We start from the raw sequence: 18,292 nt of genomic DNA, 5'->3' as shown, positions 1-18,292 counted from the left end.
AAAAAAAGAATTCATATAATAAAATTATAAAAGCCAGGAATAATATGCAGTGGCAAATATCCCGGGCAATTAATACTCTTTGTGTTGTAATTTTCTCGTTTATTTGCGAATTTGGCGTAACGGAATGATTGTAAACACAGTTTTGCGATCGGCTGCTTTCGCGCGTTATCTATCTATCTACCTAAACGATTCTCGATTTCGGTCGAAATTCGGCGAAAATCACGAACGATTCGCGAGCATGTTAATATTGTTTAGCCTACCGGTACACGTCCGCGCTATCATCGGACTAGCTAATCTCTGATGTGGTAAAGCGAATAAATTTCCGGACGATAACGCGGAACGCGCGCCGAAATTTAATGGCGAAGCTTTATCGCGCCAAGTTCAGTAGTTAACGCATACCCGGGGTGTGTGCCGCCGGGTTTACCGCATCACCTTCCCCCATTTACGGATCAATTTGGCGGAGTGCATTTATATTTTAACTAAAGTGGCGAGGAAGAGAGAGGCTTATGTACATTAATCTTCCACTACGTCGAATCACACGAAAACGTCGCCGATAAGCTGGTCAACTAGAAATCAGATTGCAGAGACAAGATAATGGTCTCTAATCGTATAGAGATTAGCTGTTCTATAATACGAAATAATTAACGTGGTCGATCGTGGATACTCGGGCTCAATTAAACGGACAAGCATTGCTGACGCAGGTTAATTAACGCAGCCGAATGTGCGCCTTACTGTGTAATAAAGATAATTTTGCAATCGTGCCAATACCTCGTCCGAGCAATAATAAAATTATGGAGTATATCCCGACATCATTAGTGAAATTTTTCTTAGAATTTTGATTTAATGATCTTGCAAGTTTATCGTTAATGTCTCGAAATTGGAATCAAAATTGGTGCAGAAATTGCAAGTTTAAAGACTACGAGAGAATCGATACGGTGGAAGACTTTTAATTATTAATCCATTACATGAATGCATAGATCAGATTTAAAGATTGTTACACGAGGATTAAATTGATACCTCGAGTAACATCGAGAATGCAAAATCAAATTTGCAATCAGGATTATTCGTTTTAGAATTTATCGAGCTGTTTTTTTCAAGTACCGTTATTATTTTTCGGATTTTTTTTATAGAAAAGAGAGAAAGAGAATTGTATATTTTATTATTTATTCGTTCTTCTCTAAGCGCGTAGCGTACCATTGTTGGTAGAATATTGCAATTGTTCAATCAAATCCGTTATTATTATGAAGCAATCGACGTTTAAACTTTAATTGATGGAAAGCTAGTAATCACACTGCACTTTCTGATTGTCACTAGAAAAATTCCCGCGTGCAATTTCACGTATTTTCAGATCTACGATTCGTTATGTTATAGGAATGTACTACACGTGATCCGTTTAGTATTATTCGTTTTACACATTTTATCCGTTTTACATTTCAGTAATTCCATTCGCGAAATGAAATTCCTTTAGAGCAACACGCATACACACCGATTTATCAGCCAATTGCATGTCATGTGATCCATGTAATCCGATCCTGAATATAAAATCGCGAATTATCTTTGCATTAACAATATATAATGTGAACATCCATTAACAAAATAATTGATAAATTGATAAAAAAAAGATACGAATTTTCTCTTTGCAAAAAAGCTTGTTTCCATCTTTTTTACCAATGAATCAATGAATAAATTTTCGCACAGATATAAATTCAAGTATCTAGAATCTAAAATTTCTCTCTCGATTCTTTCGACATCTTTGATGACACGCATCCGCAGAAATGAGATGTCAGAAGTCCCGCTGGAATTTTGCGAACTATACCCGCGAGATGTTTGACGATGGACAGAAGGAGGGAGCCTAGGATGGCGGATAAATCCACCCCTCTCTGCCCGAGAACCTTCTTTGACTTCTCCACTCTCATAATGACTAACAATCCCTCCATGCGCTGGAACAATGGAAACAATACAGTGATATGAGAAAGCTGGTTTGCATTGTCGGATAAATCACAGACAGAGTTCCTCATTTTCCCCTCTTTATATCCATTCCGATTCATCTATATCCAGCATCTATTATCTCTGTTCTTCCCTCATGATGCATTTTGTATCGCTCTAACAGCCATGTTCCAGCTATGTTCGTGGAAATCCCGGTCTTAACTTTTCCGTCTTTCTCTTTCGTCACCCCCGGTCGAAGGAAAGAATCGTGCACATTACTGAATGAGCCGTTGATTCCGGTGCGAAAACTGCTCCGTTCGACGGTTCTTTCGCTCTTTGTACGCTTGCCGACTAAGGGCTTTACCTTCTCATCCCTCTGTCTACTTCGGCAATTAGTCAGTGACGCTGGCTATTTTACCCACGTCGTCATTATTTGCGCTGACTTTTCGAAATTGCGAAGGAGATAAGATTGAAAGCTTCGGAAGTTATTCAAGGAATACTTTTTGCGTTACTCATTGAAAACATGCAAATTTGCATGAATGGCTAAATACATAATAAAATGTGTACATGTATATATAAGGATTACTTAAAAAAAGAACGGAATTATCTGTAGATTTGAAAGAGATATATTAGTAATAGTGTGTACATATATGTACAAAATTTTTAAATGTATATTTTAAGTATAAGTAGCGTAAAAATAACGTTTTCACAAATTGTGTGTCAATTACAATTATACGTATAATTCGATTCAGTTGTCCTAGTTTTTATTTTCATCTCACATTTTGTTAGAAATCATGGTCACTTTTATGACAGCTTTCATAAATTATAGCTGTCATATAAAAATATAATATAATTATAGCTATCATATAAAAATAATAATATCATCAAAGATAATCTTTTGTACTACTGTGAGACATTTGAAAAGACTGCCCTGGATTTTTTGTATTTAAAACTTTTTTAATATTTTAAATATTTTATTTAAACGAGAAAAATATTTATTAATAAATTAGAAATAAATGTATTAAAAATTGTATGTGTGTAAAATTTTATGAGCGACTTTATTTAATGAGTAGCATAAAAGTATTTTGTATAAATTTTCTTAAAGTTTTAATTTTTATCTCAAGCTTTGTTCAATTTATAATTATCTGGATAAAAGTCTTGATATAAAAATGTAATATTATTAGAGATAGTTCTTTGTAATACACGGGGCATTTGAAAGAAAAACTGCTATCTTTTCTTCAATATTCTAATATGACAAGCGTTTTACGAAAGGATAGTCTGAATGAAAAGTGAATAAAAGCGAGCACTTAGAGAAGAAGTAGATTTCCGAAGAATGTTGACATAAAACATTATACGGTTGGTCACCGCTTTTGCCTTCGTCCGCGTCTCATTTCTTTAACCCTCGCTAGCTAAGAAGCACTAGTACGCGCCTTCGGAGGAGCAGAAGGGAGGATACGATACATGCTCGTGATGACATTGAGGGTTGACGGGTTCTCACGGTAGTGGTGTATTGCCTACGATAGCCGGGTGTAGCGATCTCTCTTTCCTCTCTCCGTACTCGGTCCTGCTGAGTGCATCCGAAGAGGGTGTACAGTCGAGTACGTGTCAGAGTAGATGCAAAGCTCTCCCAGCCACGTTCGTTCATCCCCTTCATCGCCGTTCATTGTTTAACTATTTCAATGACTCAATTTATTTCGAGCGTATAATTAATCACTTTTGTTTTTGCGACTTATTTTTTATATAAATGTGTCAAATATGTGAATTTCTCTTATGATATTCTATATCGAAATAATGGATATATGAAATAATCGCGTAACAATTAATAATCGCGTAATTTATCGATCGACATATATTTAGAGAAAAATTGCCACGATTAATTTTTCCCGCTTATTAAGTTTGTAATCCGATGTGAAAAAAACGAATATCAGAGGTATATGCGGAATCGTATTTTTGATATATATCCGGGGAGATTCGGTAACGATCAAAGCGCAGAACAGCCGACGTACGTTGGACAGCGGCGGAATTATAACGCGAACTCTCTCGGAACTCTCGGAAGATGAAGAGTTAACTTTTTATGCGGAACGCCTTCCTTCCTTCCGCGGGGAAATGATTACGGAGAGCCCAGGGTAAATGTAGGTCACAAGATATATCCAATCGGAGGTCTGCAGCGTGCACTGGCTATTCGGGCGATGGTGGAGTGCACGCGACGTTAAGATTCGAGACTCCGTTGGCTTTGGAGAAAAAGAGACGGCGAGAAAATGAGAAAAAGGGAAAGAAAGAGAGAGAGAAAGAAAGAGCAGGAAGGAACGAAGGGACGGAAAGAGGCGGAGAGAGTAAGGTAGGAAGTAAATCTTTGCTAGGTACTACAGCTTTTATAGGAGAGAGAGTCCACGATTTTCTTTTTCGAGAAAACGATAACTTTCCGGATTCGAACGTGCTCGTCCGAGAGTCGACGTCACGAGGATCGGGGATCCTCCCCCGATTACCAAGGAACGTTGCTTTAGCTTATGGAAGATAAGTAATCAAGATTTAAACTCGCCCGGTGTAAGGAAGGGAATTGCCAATGTAAGCGCTCATTGGAGATTCGGCCAAAATAAGTTTCGACGTCGTTTCTTTTGGCTACATCCGGCTACTGAGAGCACCTTGGCCTCGAGCCTGCAACGAGTAGATAAAAGCACGCAAAAGTTTTACTAAATCACCAAAATCTCTCTTTATTAACCACTTCCTCTCTTGTAAATGTGTAATTAATACAAAATAATATTATATTATATTTATAATTTTGTAATAATATAATGTATAATTATAATTTTATAGGATAAATTTTCGAGACGCTTTATTATGTCGCTTTCAATACTTGTAATTTAGCAGCATTATGAAAGCTGTTTAGAAGAGATAATTTTTTCTAATTTTTTATCACGAGATGATGGATGGGAAAATTGAACGCAATATTGTAGACAATATAAAAAGTAATCTTATGAAAAAATTGTGTGCGAAAAATTAGATTTTTTATATAAAAATGGCTTATATATAAATGACTTTATTTATTTATATAATAGTATTTTTAATTTATTTTACGTATATGTTTCACAAAGATCCTCTTAAAATGTAACAAAAAGAGATTAATTTATCTCCACGTTATTTTAAAAATATCAAATAAAAATTAAACTATTTAGTCTATTTTTGACGAGAAGCATTAAAATACTGAAACTAGTTAATCAGATACATGTATGTATTATATTTTACATTAGCAAATCTAGAGATTTCTCTAAACTCTTGACTTTTTCATCTTTAAACTTCCTTCAAACGGAAGTGGATCTTTGAATTTAAAATTCTGAAAAACTTGCCAAGAGAGATATATTCCGAGATTGCTAAAATCTCGCAATCTTGTGACGATTTCGATCGTGATCTCATGACGGAACACACGCGGAAACACGCCGCGAGCGCGCGTGTCATTCGTTGCACGTTCTCCACTCTATCCGGGGGTAGACTGTACTCGGTTGGATTGGCTTCCAGATGAGCAATGCTGGACGGAATGCGGAATACATCGGAAGCGGTCCGGCATTCCTACTTAAATCAACATAACTCGGGTGATGAATGGTTAACAGGCTTCGGGGGAGTGGGAAAAGGAGGGAGGGAGGGGGAGAGGAGGAGAGGGTGGATGGTGGCAATGCGCTCCATTTATGGAAGCTATTACGGCCGAATTTCAGCGTTAAATGTATGATTTATGGTCGGGCGTATTATCTTCGTTCATGTCCGTCGACGATACAGTGCACGTCCCACCGCATCCAACATTTCTCTCTCTCTCCCTCTCCCTCTCTCTCTCTCTCGCTGCTGCGCTCCCCCCGAGAAAATTACTTTGCATTCGGTCGACGATGAACGAAAAATCCACAGCCGAGTGTCCATTGGCTGACACCGCTGCCGTGATTAATGCATTTCTGATTGTTATTCGTAATACTCTAAAATTTATGGTGCGTTAGAATTACGAAACAAACCGCGCAGGCGCGCTGGAGATGCTACTCGCCCGAATAAAGATTGGCGAATTTTCCGCGATCGCGAGAAGAAACGTCCTTGTAAATGGAGATTTTTTTTAATAGAACGTATTTAAAGTTGTATAGCGCCGCAGTGACGCGGAACGAACGGGGATGAATAGGGCAAGGTGAGCGGCAGAAATCCGCGAGATACGTATGGCGGAGAGGTGAGGGGAGGGGGAGAACAGGGGGAGGCGGCGTAATCTTAATTGAATATAGTTAAGCGGCTTTCCCATTTCTCTTTGCGCTCTTTACGTTAATACATATCTGGCGTCTTTCTCCGTTCCCAGGTTCCTCCGACGCCTCCTACGAAACACAAGGGCCCAGCTTCGTGACGGAACCGCCGTCAAGGGTGGAGTTCACCAACGTGAGTGGCGGCCGGGTGGATTGCACGGTGCGCGGAAATCCTTTGCCGACCGTCGACTGGCTGGCGGCGGACGGCGGCAGTATAACGAGCATCCTCGGCATCAGGCATGTTCTGGGTAACGGTACGATACATTTTCCCGCCTTCGAGGCCGAGGCCTTCCGGCAGGATGTCCACTGGGCCATTTACAAGTGCTCGGCCGTCAACAGCGTCGGCGCGGTCGTCAGCAGAGACGTCACTGTCAGAGCAGGTACGTGCCGAGCGAGCGAAACTTCTCGCCCTCGTTATCTTTATCGTACGCCGTATGCTCCCTCGTATTATTCTCGTTATACTGTCCGACATCGTCGTCGTCATCATCGTCTTATTCACTGCACGTAGATGGACACCACCTCGCCGCGTCGTAGACACCGGGCGCGCGTGCCTGTCCGCGGATTCACGATCACCGCTCTAGGCTACGGTCGCGAGATGAAATTTCCTTCCCGCGCACGTTTACGGTATCGTATCGGGCCGACGTAGACGACGAGTCAAATAACGGGGCTCTCTCCGTCGTCGGGATCTGCAACGATAATGGAATGGCTAAGTGGTTGGAGACCGCAATTTTTAGTATTGCACTTAAGCAAAACGGAGGAGAGATTTTTGGAAAGATCATATCATCCCTTCTGGATTATTCAAATGTTAGATATTAAAAATTATAAATAATTTAGATTATTTTTATCGAAAAGGATATCGATAAAATAGACCGAATAAAACGAGATTTTTTTTTCCTTTTAATCTTGTTGAAATATTTAACTTGAAAATTTGCATTCGACATATAGTTTCCGGATTTCAGGTTTAAATATTACACATTATATATGTAAAATAAATGATTGTGTTATCGATAATTTAAATAAGAATGAGAATACCATCTATTTGTGGTACAAACTAAATTTTTGATCTCATTCAATAAGCGATGTAACCGGAAGAGAGATTTTCAGTATTTTCTAAATTTTTATTCTACGAAAGAAAGTTTATATCCAAGAATTTCGTCTCATATATGTTCACTTTGCAACGAAAATATACGTTTTACAAGCATAATCTGTATCGGGCGATCGTGGCACTTAGTCACTGAAATCGCGTTACCGAAAGAAGATCCGTCTACGGATTTCTTTTGCTCGACGACGCGATACCTTCCGAAACTACGGGCGTCTACAAGAGTATCGAGGTAGAAGACGGCGAGAGAGAAAGGAGAGACGGATAAAATGGAGTAAAAGGAGGCCGCGAGGCGCCTTAAAAATAGAGCTTCCGCCGGGTCAACGAACCGGAAGATATCTTATCGACCTAATACGCCCGTAAATCATCGTCGCGTGAACGCAGCCCATACCTTTTCAGATTCATGCCTGGTGCCTCCGCCGCGTCAGCTCCTAGTCTCCGCCTCAGCCATTTTCTTTTTGCTCATCTCCTTCACGGTTTCATCCTGCCCTCTTCCCCTTCCGCTACCCCTGACTCGAGCGACTCTTTCTTCCTTCCGTATTCGAGAAAAATCTTTCGGGCGCGCACACGCTCCATTCTCGGAAACAAAATGGATATGATTGCGCAATCGCTCGTACATGTGGCTAGCTACCGCCGGAAATGTCGGTCTTTTCGTTTTTTCATCCTTTCAGCGATTGCTGTGCGTAATCGCGACGCTTTGTCAAAAAAGGGAAAAAATATATGGGGGATGTACCGGGGTTACTTTGTCTCGGTGAAGACAGCTTTGTCATCATAGTAAGAGAAAGCATCTAGGAACTGATGAAAGATAATAATTCATAAAATCTCGTTCAATTTTTCTCACACGCAAGAAATTCCTACTTTATTGATTATTTCATTTAAATACGCTAGAAGAGTCTACGTCTCGTATCTGATTTGCATGATTTAATGTATCTTATTCGGTCTAAATATCTATATCCACAAGAGAGATCTACATCCTTCCATTATTCAGTATTTGTCTACCAAATTGTGATATAAACAAGTCGTTAGTCGTTTTTTGACATGTTCCATATTGATGGCTTCAAATGATACGAAGATAGACGATCTAAAAGATGACAAGAGATGTGGCAGGAAATAAGCATCGCCGGAGCATCGTTTGCAAGATTGTTCAAGCTCGGGCTCGTCTCTCGGGACCATGTATTATTTTATGACATTCTCTCGGTATATATGTATCTACATGTATATTTGCACCGAGGAGCCGAACAACCCCGAGCGCGAATAACGTCCCGCGGCTGTTCGCGTTTTCTGTTTACTCGTATTCAACATCGGTTCGCTGGTGAACAGTCAACCGAACGCTCGTTATTTATTTCGGAGAGCAAGCGAACACGAACTCATGAAGATTCGCAGTCGCCGTACTTTGTCCGCTCATTCGGTGTATACGTGCCAGCCTGGAAGTAAACGTTGCGACGACATTACGTCTCGTATACACATATGTACGGTATGTCACCTTGTACTGAGAAAATGAGGAAGTTTAACGACCGCACGCGGGACTCTTTTATAAAAAGTACAGGAACCGAGTCTTGCTCACTTTTACGGTGCGGGTAGTCACATTTTTCCCGTGCCGTATCTCAATTTAGTAACTTATCTTCTAAAGATAATACGTATGTGTGTCGACATTGTGTTCTTTTCATAAATTTCTTATAGCTTCGAATATTTGTAAGCCAATTTCACTAAGCCTCGATTAAAAATTTACATAATTAATATATAATTATATAAATATTATTTTAGAAATGTTAGTATATCAAATTATATTTTATATTTTATATTATTTATATTTTAGGAATGTCAGTTAATAATTATTAAATTATTATTATATTATATTTACTTACAATTAGCCTTATATATTTTGCTCGAGATTATTAGTCTTGATTTTCTGAAAGCACACACACAAACACATATATATATAATAATATTGTCCACATTCTCGACCTTAAAACCTCTTAGTTACTGTACTCTATCTCTCAGTCGTAGATACGTCGGGTAATTACGTCGCCACGAGAGAGATTTCCCCCCTAGTTTCGTATAAAATCCGACTTGTTGAAAAAGCGTGATTTTCGGACGAGCTACTCATTTCTAGCGGATGATTCTTTGAGAGGATAGACGTGCGCCCTGATGGAGAGCTAGTCGGCGCGTTGCTTTTGCGCGCGGCATCTTCCTCTCTGTCTCTCGCTTTTTGATTTTCACCGCTCTTTCTTTCCTTCCCGTTTCTCCCCGTTATCTCTTCTCCCTGCTCGTTTCATGGTTTGTAAATATTACCTGCCACGAGATGTCTGCCGAGTTTATGTTTGGCTTGGTTGCCGCGTAACCGAGAGAAAGAGGGAAAGAGAAGCGAGCGATACGCGAAGGGAAACCAGAAAGGGAGACGTAACGAGAAAGAGAGAGACAGAGAATGGCAGCGTGCGCAAGGGACGGGCGGGCGAAAGGAGGTGGAATGGAGTACGGGCAAACTCACTGAGTTTTTACCCCATTCTGAAGTCTGAGTGCCTCGCTCCGCTGACTCTCGAAACGGGTTGCGGAGGCAGAACCCCGCAACGCACCACCACACCACACCGATTCCCTGGGCTGCTGCTTTTCTATCCCCTTTCTCTCCATCTCCATCTCCCTCTCTCCCTCTCCCCGTCTTACTTTTTCTTTCCTTTTCTCTTCTAGATTCCTGCCTGGCTGCCTTCCACGTTCTTTACAACCTTATTCCATCCCCCTCTCAGACATGCCCTTACCAACCTTTCAGCCGAGCCCATCAACTTACGTGGGCTGCCAGGTCAGGGGCGGATCTCGCGACATGAGATTTTGGATAGGACGCCGCCTTTTGGGATTTTCTACTTTGACCGTATTGTGTTACCGCATTTCATCAAGCCTCGTCATCAGCCCTTTCGTTAGCGCGTAATGTCAACGTAGAGATGACGGTGATTAGATGCGAAGCATGACGCGACGCATTTCAAAGCAAGTTCGTGTTATGCTATTTTTCCATAAATTAAAACTGCTTTTCTATAAACTAACTTTTGTATGCAAATATTTTCTTTTAGACACTAACGTAAGATTTTCTTTCTAAAACAGAATGTACGCGGAATGTGGAATCGCGCACTCGTAACGTATTTGAATATAATAACATCGCAGTATGCATACACACACAGTTTATGAAAAAAAACAAACAATTTTATTCTGCAATTTACTTTGCAGAAAATAATTTTAAAAATGTATGCATAATGAATTTGCATAATTTAATGCATTGTGATCATTCTCTTAGTTTAGCATTAAATATTTCACCACTGTTTACTTTTTGTATTTTGTGTTCCATGTTATTTTATAAAGAATTATTATTTCTAGTAAATTAACGAAAGCTATTTGTAACTCATTTCATTAACATTAATCGTATAAATTCAACATCAACATTCCATATACGAGCACGGTAAATGTAACGCGTATTTACCAGCTAAACTGCGTTACTAAACAGATCATTAAGTATATAGAGATGGAAGTATAAAATTACACATGCCCGTGCATACATTATGTTCGTGTTCATGAAAGCTCTTCAATTAGAAGTGGTATTAAATATTGGCTCGAAATACACAACATTATATGTCGCGTTGTATGGTTTCGTTTCTTATAGAGTAGAAATGTGCATCAAAGCGAATCGCAACATTCTTGCGTAGCTGAAACGTTGTTAGCACACACATTCGCGTTACGTTCTTATGAGTCCGAAAACCACGGTATATGGATACAACGAGAGTAGAACTTATCGTTATATGCGTTGCAGTGGTAAACCAACGTTACGATCCGGAAGTGCAGAGCCCCAGCAGCTTCCTCGGCAACAATGTACTTATGCGCTGTAACGTGCCCAGTTTTGTTCGTGATCACGTCACGGTCACGTCTTGGCTCCAAGAACCAGTTTTCAATATTTATCCTTCCACAATGGGCGGTAAGTAATGAAAAATAGGCATTCATAGATACATCTGCATATTAATGGCATCATATTTTTCAACGAGCAAGCGAATATATAATTATATATATATATATATATATATATATATATATATATATATGTATATATAATTACTTCAAAATTAAACAAAACCTTTTATATATACAAATATCAGATATATTATCGCGAATTAATTATACAATTTCATTATTGGAAAATAGGAGTTATATTACATGACGTCATTTATGTGCCGGCTTATATAAACATGTAATTTCCTTCCGATCAATTTAGATTTCGATGATGATAGAAACGTAATTCAAACTCGATGCGCGCGTGTTGTTATAGATGGCAAATATCATATGCTGCCGAGCGGTGAGTTGATGATAATCAATATTACGCGAAGCGACGCGCAGATGACTTATCGATGCAGGACGCATCATCGGCTAACTCAGGAAACCGTCGTCAGCAGCAATGTAGGGCGGCTGCAACTGACTGGTGAGTATGTCATAGATTTTTCTTCCCACAACGAATACAACAAATTGTACCACTTCCGTTGTGTATTGTTTTTGAGAACAATTCTTGGATCAATTTGTAGTCATTTGTAATTTCTTTTTATGGGTAAAATATTAATATTAATATTTAATATTAAAATATATATGGATTATATAGTCGAAAATTAATTAAACGGAAATTTGTCTCAAATCTAAAATAAAAATTTCGTTAAAGTCTATTTGAGTTTAATGAAAGAATTTTTATTTTGTTGGTTTCTCCCCTGAAGCTTAATTCATCAGAAACTCTTTATCTTCTGTCGCTAATTACTCGAAGACAATAGATGCAAATTTAAGATTAAAATTTTATTAAGGTTTATTTGTGAAGTTAAATGTAGAATATACTTTTGTTATTCGTTATTTTTAATTAATTTCTCCCTTTAAGCTTTGTTAGGATCCTTTTATTCTCTATCACTAATTATTCAATAGTAGACAATAGATGCCTCGATAGTTTTCATGAAAAATCGACCGCAAATTTGTCGATGGAATTATTACTACTAAAATACAATGCGCGTTAAAAAATTAAAAGTTTCGATACTCTTTATTCATATCACTGTATGTACGAGATTTCATTATTCTCGTTATATAATAATTTTGATTCGGGATTAGTTAGTCGGTATTCTATTTGATTTATCATGTTTTAAACACAAAGAGTTTGTTCCGACAATTATTAAATTTTTCAAAAAACGTAAATAGAGAAGAGTTCGAATATAGGATATCCGTTGTGCTTGTCGAACGTAAATTCCGGTTCCGCCTCGAGCTGAACGTATATCGGACGTATGGTGGAGTTTAATTAAATGTTTACTTTACCTGCACCCAATTCGATCGATACCGCAGCAATTATACTTCCTATTTTTTTTCATTTGGAGCAAAAGCAACCAAAGAAGAACGATGAAAAGGGAAAATTTGTCCCCGGAATCGAGAACTCAATACACATCCGCGTCATTGAAATTTTTAATAAAAACATTCAAAGTTTATGCAAATCGATGGTGAGCAGTTTATTTCTATTAGGAATATTCGTAATTTTAGTCATTTATCGCATCTTTGGCATTTAATTAATTAATATCTGATTAAACGAGATCGTTAAGGATCAAGGCATCATGAAACAAAGTGGATAATTAATTTCAGAAGGCATCACCCCCTCGTTATTTTTTTTACGTTCGCGTAATTTATTTCCCTATCGCGTCCAGCACATTAACTCGGATCTTACCTCGCGATAGCGAGGGCCGCAAAGGAGGAAGGAAGGAAGGAAGATAAAAACAATACATTTAACTGCCGGCGCGAAACTGCCTGATCGACTTCTTCGACAGCGGTCGATGTTTAATTAGATAACGGCTAAGGAAGTGATAACGGTATAGCATTGTGTAAATTACAAGGGGGTTAGATAAACCGGCGAAAAGAGGAATCGAAGGACGAAGGAAATTATCCCAAGTGATCTGAGAGTAATGGCCTTTCTCTTCTCTTAGGATATCATATCGCGCTTGAAATTAAGTGGAACTCTAATCGTATATATCCGCACGAGTGCCAAAGGAAAGACAAACTATGGCATTTACCTTTTCTCCCTTGGTAGAGTCCTGTCGCGAGATAATGATCGATCTGGTAACGTCGTACCTTTTGAACTTGTTATAAATACATCGTTCATCTATTATTAATGTACCCGATTATAATTCATGTCTAATATGTAACCACGCGGAAAGTATAAATATAGGAATAGTATTTGTAATGAAATATCGATCGCGCTCTTTTAGCGCAGTATCCTCATTGTAAAATTCTCCTCACCGGCTCTCTTGGTCCTTCTTTTTCACCCTTCTCCCCATAGACAATGTTCTAAATTTCTAAAACTCGGAGAGAGAGTTGGAAAACTTTTAAACTAGGAGAATCTCTCGTGATATCGCGAATTTCGGGGGACGTGCGACTTATTTAAAGTTTCTTGTAGATTCGAGAGAACACACGTAGTCATCGTGATTTCATATGCCGCTTACTTTCCGCCCATGCATATACAATGCATATGTTTTGAAGTAAAATTCTCAATATTGAATCGGTAAAATTGTTTTGGTTAGGTATACACGTAGAATGCGTACACGTAGAATAATATCAATTAATTATTACCAATATTGTAAATTTTGGCGAGTTTCATAATATCGATATTAAATAAACTCATATTGTTGAAAGAGGTCCAGTTGGAAATTGCCTCGATATAACGCGATTTAACCAAGTACGACGGATGTTTGGAACTCATAACCGGGCGCGCTGCTTTAGTATATTTCCTAATCACAAATATTTTCAATGAATGTCAATTAATTATCGTTGCTATTCGCTCGTAGGTTAATTACCTTGTGTATCATTTGACGAAATATACGATATTCGCTGAAAGCCTGGCGGCGGTATACACAAACAGAATAAATATTTGTCTAAAGCGAGTCGCACGAACGAACGAACAGTGGGAGCGAAAACGATTGATTTAAAAAGTTTCAACTTTAATCACTTTCAGATTTCGGATAGCTGAGATTCTTTCGATTTTCCACAACAAAGCCAATAATTTAAGTCGTAATAATAATCATTGCGTCACATTAATATAATCTCTCAATAAAATATATTATAATAATAATCATTCTTAAATTACAATAATTATGATTGACGATAATGTCAATTCGGGGGACATTTTTATAATATTAATCACTACATTTTCTATTCTTGAGGTATTTCCGGTGGGAAGAAGAGAGAGAGAGAGAGAGCGAGAGAGCGAGAGAGAAAGGGAGAAAGAGATCGCCGTTTGTGTGCCGCCGCATAATCAGGCAAGAAAAACCGATCCGACGTGCCCGAGCAAGAATATCTCGGCGGACGTTGAAAAATTCACGGGTTTCAATTTTCCAGAAACGTACGCGTTCGCTCGTGCACTCGTAATAAAGCTGTTACACGGACCCCGCCCATTGTCCCCTGCCACGCAGGATTCCCTCCACCAGTAAGATAGAAATTTATGCTAAGCGCACTTAGGTAGTTAATAACTTAATAATAAAGTTTGGGGGCGGGGGGAAATTTGATCGTTTGCATATTTCGCTTACCCCCCCTCCCCCTTCTCATTTTCCTCTCTTTCACCTCCCCCGCGTCTGGGAGACTGGCATATATCCTACTAAATTAACCAAAACCACGATGTACAGTAGTTTTACGGAGTAATGAGGAAACTTTTCGGCATATTATCCGCGTATAAATCCCAGTAGGAGGGCCTGCCGAATTTAGAACCGGCGTAAAGTTAACGTTCATTGTACTCATATATGAAAAGATATCATTATCGCATGTAATATCACGACCGCGATCACGTAAAACAATTTTGGTGGTGGTGGTGTACGATTTCCGTGCTATATGAACGCCATGGAATGGACGTTACGTTATGCCCGTTTGATTTATTGCGGATTTCAATGCTTGAATTTTATTGACGTACGCTCTTGTAGAGGGATCGTCAAATTTCAGATTTGAAATTCGAAAATTTGGTAATGTCATAATCGACGGCGTGGAGAATTTATATTTATTTTATTTATTTCTCTCTCCGCTTCCCAATATTTTATAAGATTTCGCGGATGTCTGTATTACATAATTATTATATTTACAGCGAATTATTTGGATCGTCAAGTTTTTTTTTTGCAAATTTTTCCCATGCGAATTGAGACTTGTAATTTAAAGGAACATATATATTTATTTCGGAAAATAGTATTTATAAGATTAATTAATTAACATTAATTAACATTTTATTCATACGCAATATTATATTTGTTACGTTCTATTGAATTTAATGATATTGTGAAATCAAACGACGTCATACACAACGGCCATGTGTGACGTGTATAAACCTATCTCACGTAAACGATAAATATTTTTGTCGTGACGTGCGAGAGATATGTATAACTGCGGAGTATTCGTCCGCCGTAATCCAGCGCATTAATTCCCCGTTAAATGTAACAGCACGTATGCGTCGCTGTCCACACATCATTTGATCGCGAAATAACACACGTGCCGAAGAGGAGGGCACTTGAGTATCTATGGACGAATCAATAAACCACGCTGCATTTCTACCGCAGGTATGCGCTAGGCAGATTGAGTGGCACGATTTTAACAGTGCGACGCGAAAATAAAAATACCTACATATTTGTAATTGGACAAATGGAATAATCGCGCGGGACGCGAGCGATATGCGCGTCGCTTTTGATTTATACGTAATTAACGGCGCATCTTCGTCTCCTCGCTGACAAACCCCGTTTTAACCTGTCCCGAGTATGGATCTGCTTAATTATAAATTCATCCCTCGCCTGGGAAAATTTGAATTTTCGAGCGACGGCAAAATATGAAGCGTGCGAAAGTATGTTGGGCGCAAATTAGGAACGTCCGACGATTTATGTAACGGTTGCAACTCTGGCGGCGTGCTGGCGAAGAATATTATAACTGCGCTATGCAAACTCAATTAACGAGAATACACAATTCACAGTTTTTATTTTGTTAAGTTGCATTATTATGCGATTCCGAGATGTGAATAGCGCGAGATGTACATGTGCGCGCGTTGCGTGTAAAGAGCGCGGACGAGTGCCCAAAACGGGTTTGTTGCCCAAAATTTTCGCAACTCGGGATTGGACTTTAATTTTGGCTTAAAATAAAGTTCATGACGCGTAAATTACAAATATACGAATCGAGTTAATTTTCACTCTTATTTTTATTTTATAAAAAGTATTTTTACCAGCCATTTTCTGAAGCAGAATTAGCTCAGTTCATCTGGAAATTTGCATGTTCATAATTTATGCATGGATTTGATTTTAAATCAAAAATTCTGAAATCTAATTCCTAATTTCTAAATCTAATTTTCCTAATTTCAAATTAGAATATAATTTTAGAATATAATTGTCCGTGCTCTTTCTTTCAAAAATATCCTCTTACTATTTCAATGTATTGATTTAATTTGAAAATAAAAGGTATCGCGAAATTTCGCTAAAGCAAACGGAGTTTCGCGTAGAGGGTTGTCGGACGTTGCCATTCGAGCGGAACATAATTTCGCCGACAGTTTTGATAGCGCGTGACGTAATTTCAAATTCTCGCCAAAGCGCGCGGAGATATATCGTCGTTATCTAACGTGGTTCCGCTTCATAGTGCACCGTGTCGTAAGACGTGGCGTTATCTGCGACCATAACTCCCCATTAAATGTCGCGCGCTGGAAATGCGTGCGCGCAGAGTCCTGTTTTTTTTCTCTTTCTTCCGTCCGTGTTTTCCAATCCACCGCCATCCGGCTTAGGGGGTCTCGCTTTTCTTTTCTCCCGCAGACAGTAACGATTTATGAACATATTTTCCGCGTATCATGCGGCGGGGACTAGCCCGGATTCGATTCCCGAACGAGCGGTACAAGCCGAGCAACGTTCCGCGATTTAATCTCCGATTTTACGCTATAATTGAATTTACGCGTTTCCCGTGGTGTTTTTTGCAGAAATTCGAGGCACCATGCCACCTATAATAAATGAAAAGCTAGTGTACATGTCAGCCCGTCTAAAGGACACCGTCGTGATCCCTTGCGTGGCCCATGCTAATCCTACCCCGATTAACAGGTAAGTTTTTTCAATATTCAAATTGCACTCGTATTTATTAATATTACAAATCATTAAATTATTGATACAATATATATTTAATATTATGGGATTAATAATCTATATTTAATGTTATTAAATCAATAATCTATAATTTTAATTTTATTAGATAAATAAATTTCACAATTAACAAATAACAATTAATTAATTCAACAATTTAATTATTAACAAAGCACATTAGTACAGTGACTGTTTCTTGCGTATTTTGTGTGGTACGCGCGCACATTTTCGGATTGTTAAAAGTTAATCTAATATAATTAATTATTCTATAAAACACTCACTCTCTAAAAATGAATCAATATATTATCACTGAAAAACAGTAAATACTCACTGATTATACGCAGTTATAAGTACAGCACTGATTACAGTGATAATACACTGATTCACTTTTAGAGAGCATAATTGGAATTTAAGTATATTTTTCTCGTCCACCCTTTTGCGTATCTCGTTTTTCTCCCCTGTCCAGAGTAACGCTCAGATACGCAATTAAACGATAAGCAGACATTTACTTTCCACCATGCGCGGGCGACGTTGTTAAGTAATCTGCATGCAAAACGTATAGGACGCAGTGCACGTGAATTAAAGCCGATGTCGAAGATTAACAAGACGTTTTCGCGTTGCATCGCGAATACAAAATACGCGGTCACGAATTTCATTTATATCATGACGGCTCAATGCGGCTCAATGCAGTTAATAATGTGCGATAAACGCAATAAATATTGGCGATCTAATAATGAGGGTGAAACTTGCGAAATACACCGACCGGATCATTTCAATTCCGCTTTTGATATTTCGCGAGAATATAAAGTTTATAAACGAACAAGAGCGAGTTAAATGTCGTGTTTTGAAAGAATACGCGATTATTCTCTTTATTCTGTTCTTTA

General features: G+C 38.5%; 1 protein-coding gene across 8 annotated transcripts in view; it reads left to right on the top strand.

Moving 5' to 3' along the window:
• Positions 1–18,292, top strand: part of LOC105248260 (Down syndrome cell adhesion molecule-like protein Dscam2) — a 77,972-nt gene that overhangs the window by 18,811 nt on the left and 40,869 nt on the right. For all 8 annotated transcript variants that reach the window (XM_025409609.1, XM_025409607.1, XM_025409608.1 and 5 more), the window contains 4 exons: positions 6,245–6,568; positions 11,078–11,239; positions 11,588–11,737; positions 17,252–17,369. In XM_025409609.1, the coding sequence (XP_025265394.1) occupies positions 6,245–6,568; positions 11,078–11,239; positions 11,588–11,737; positions 17,252–17,369 (754 nt within the window). The remainder of the gene's footprint in view (positions 1–6,244; positions 6,569–11,077; positions 11,240–11,587; positions 11,738–17,251; positions 17,370–18,292) is intronic.

Source organism: Camponotus floridanus, unplaced genomic scaffold (genome assembly GCF_003227725.1).
Source record: "Camponotus floridanus strain SB8 unplaced genomic scaffold, Cflo_v7.5 scaffold27, whole genome shotgun sequence".
NCBI lineage: Eukaryota > Metazoa > Arthropoda > Insecta > Hymenoptera > Formicidae > Camponotus > Camponotus floridanus.
The sequence above is the reverse complement of the archived record's forward strand: the minus strand, read 5'-3'. Positions and strand labels throughout refer to the sequence as shown.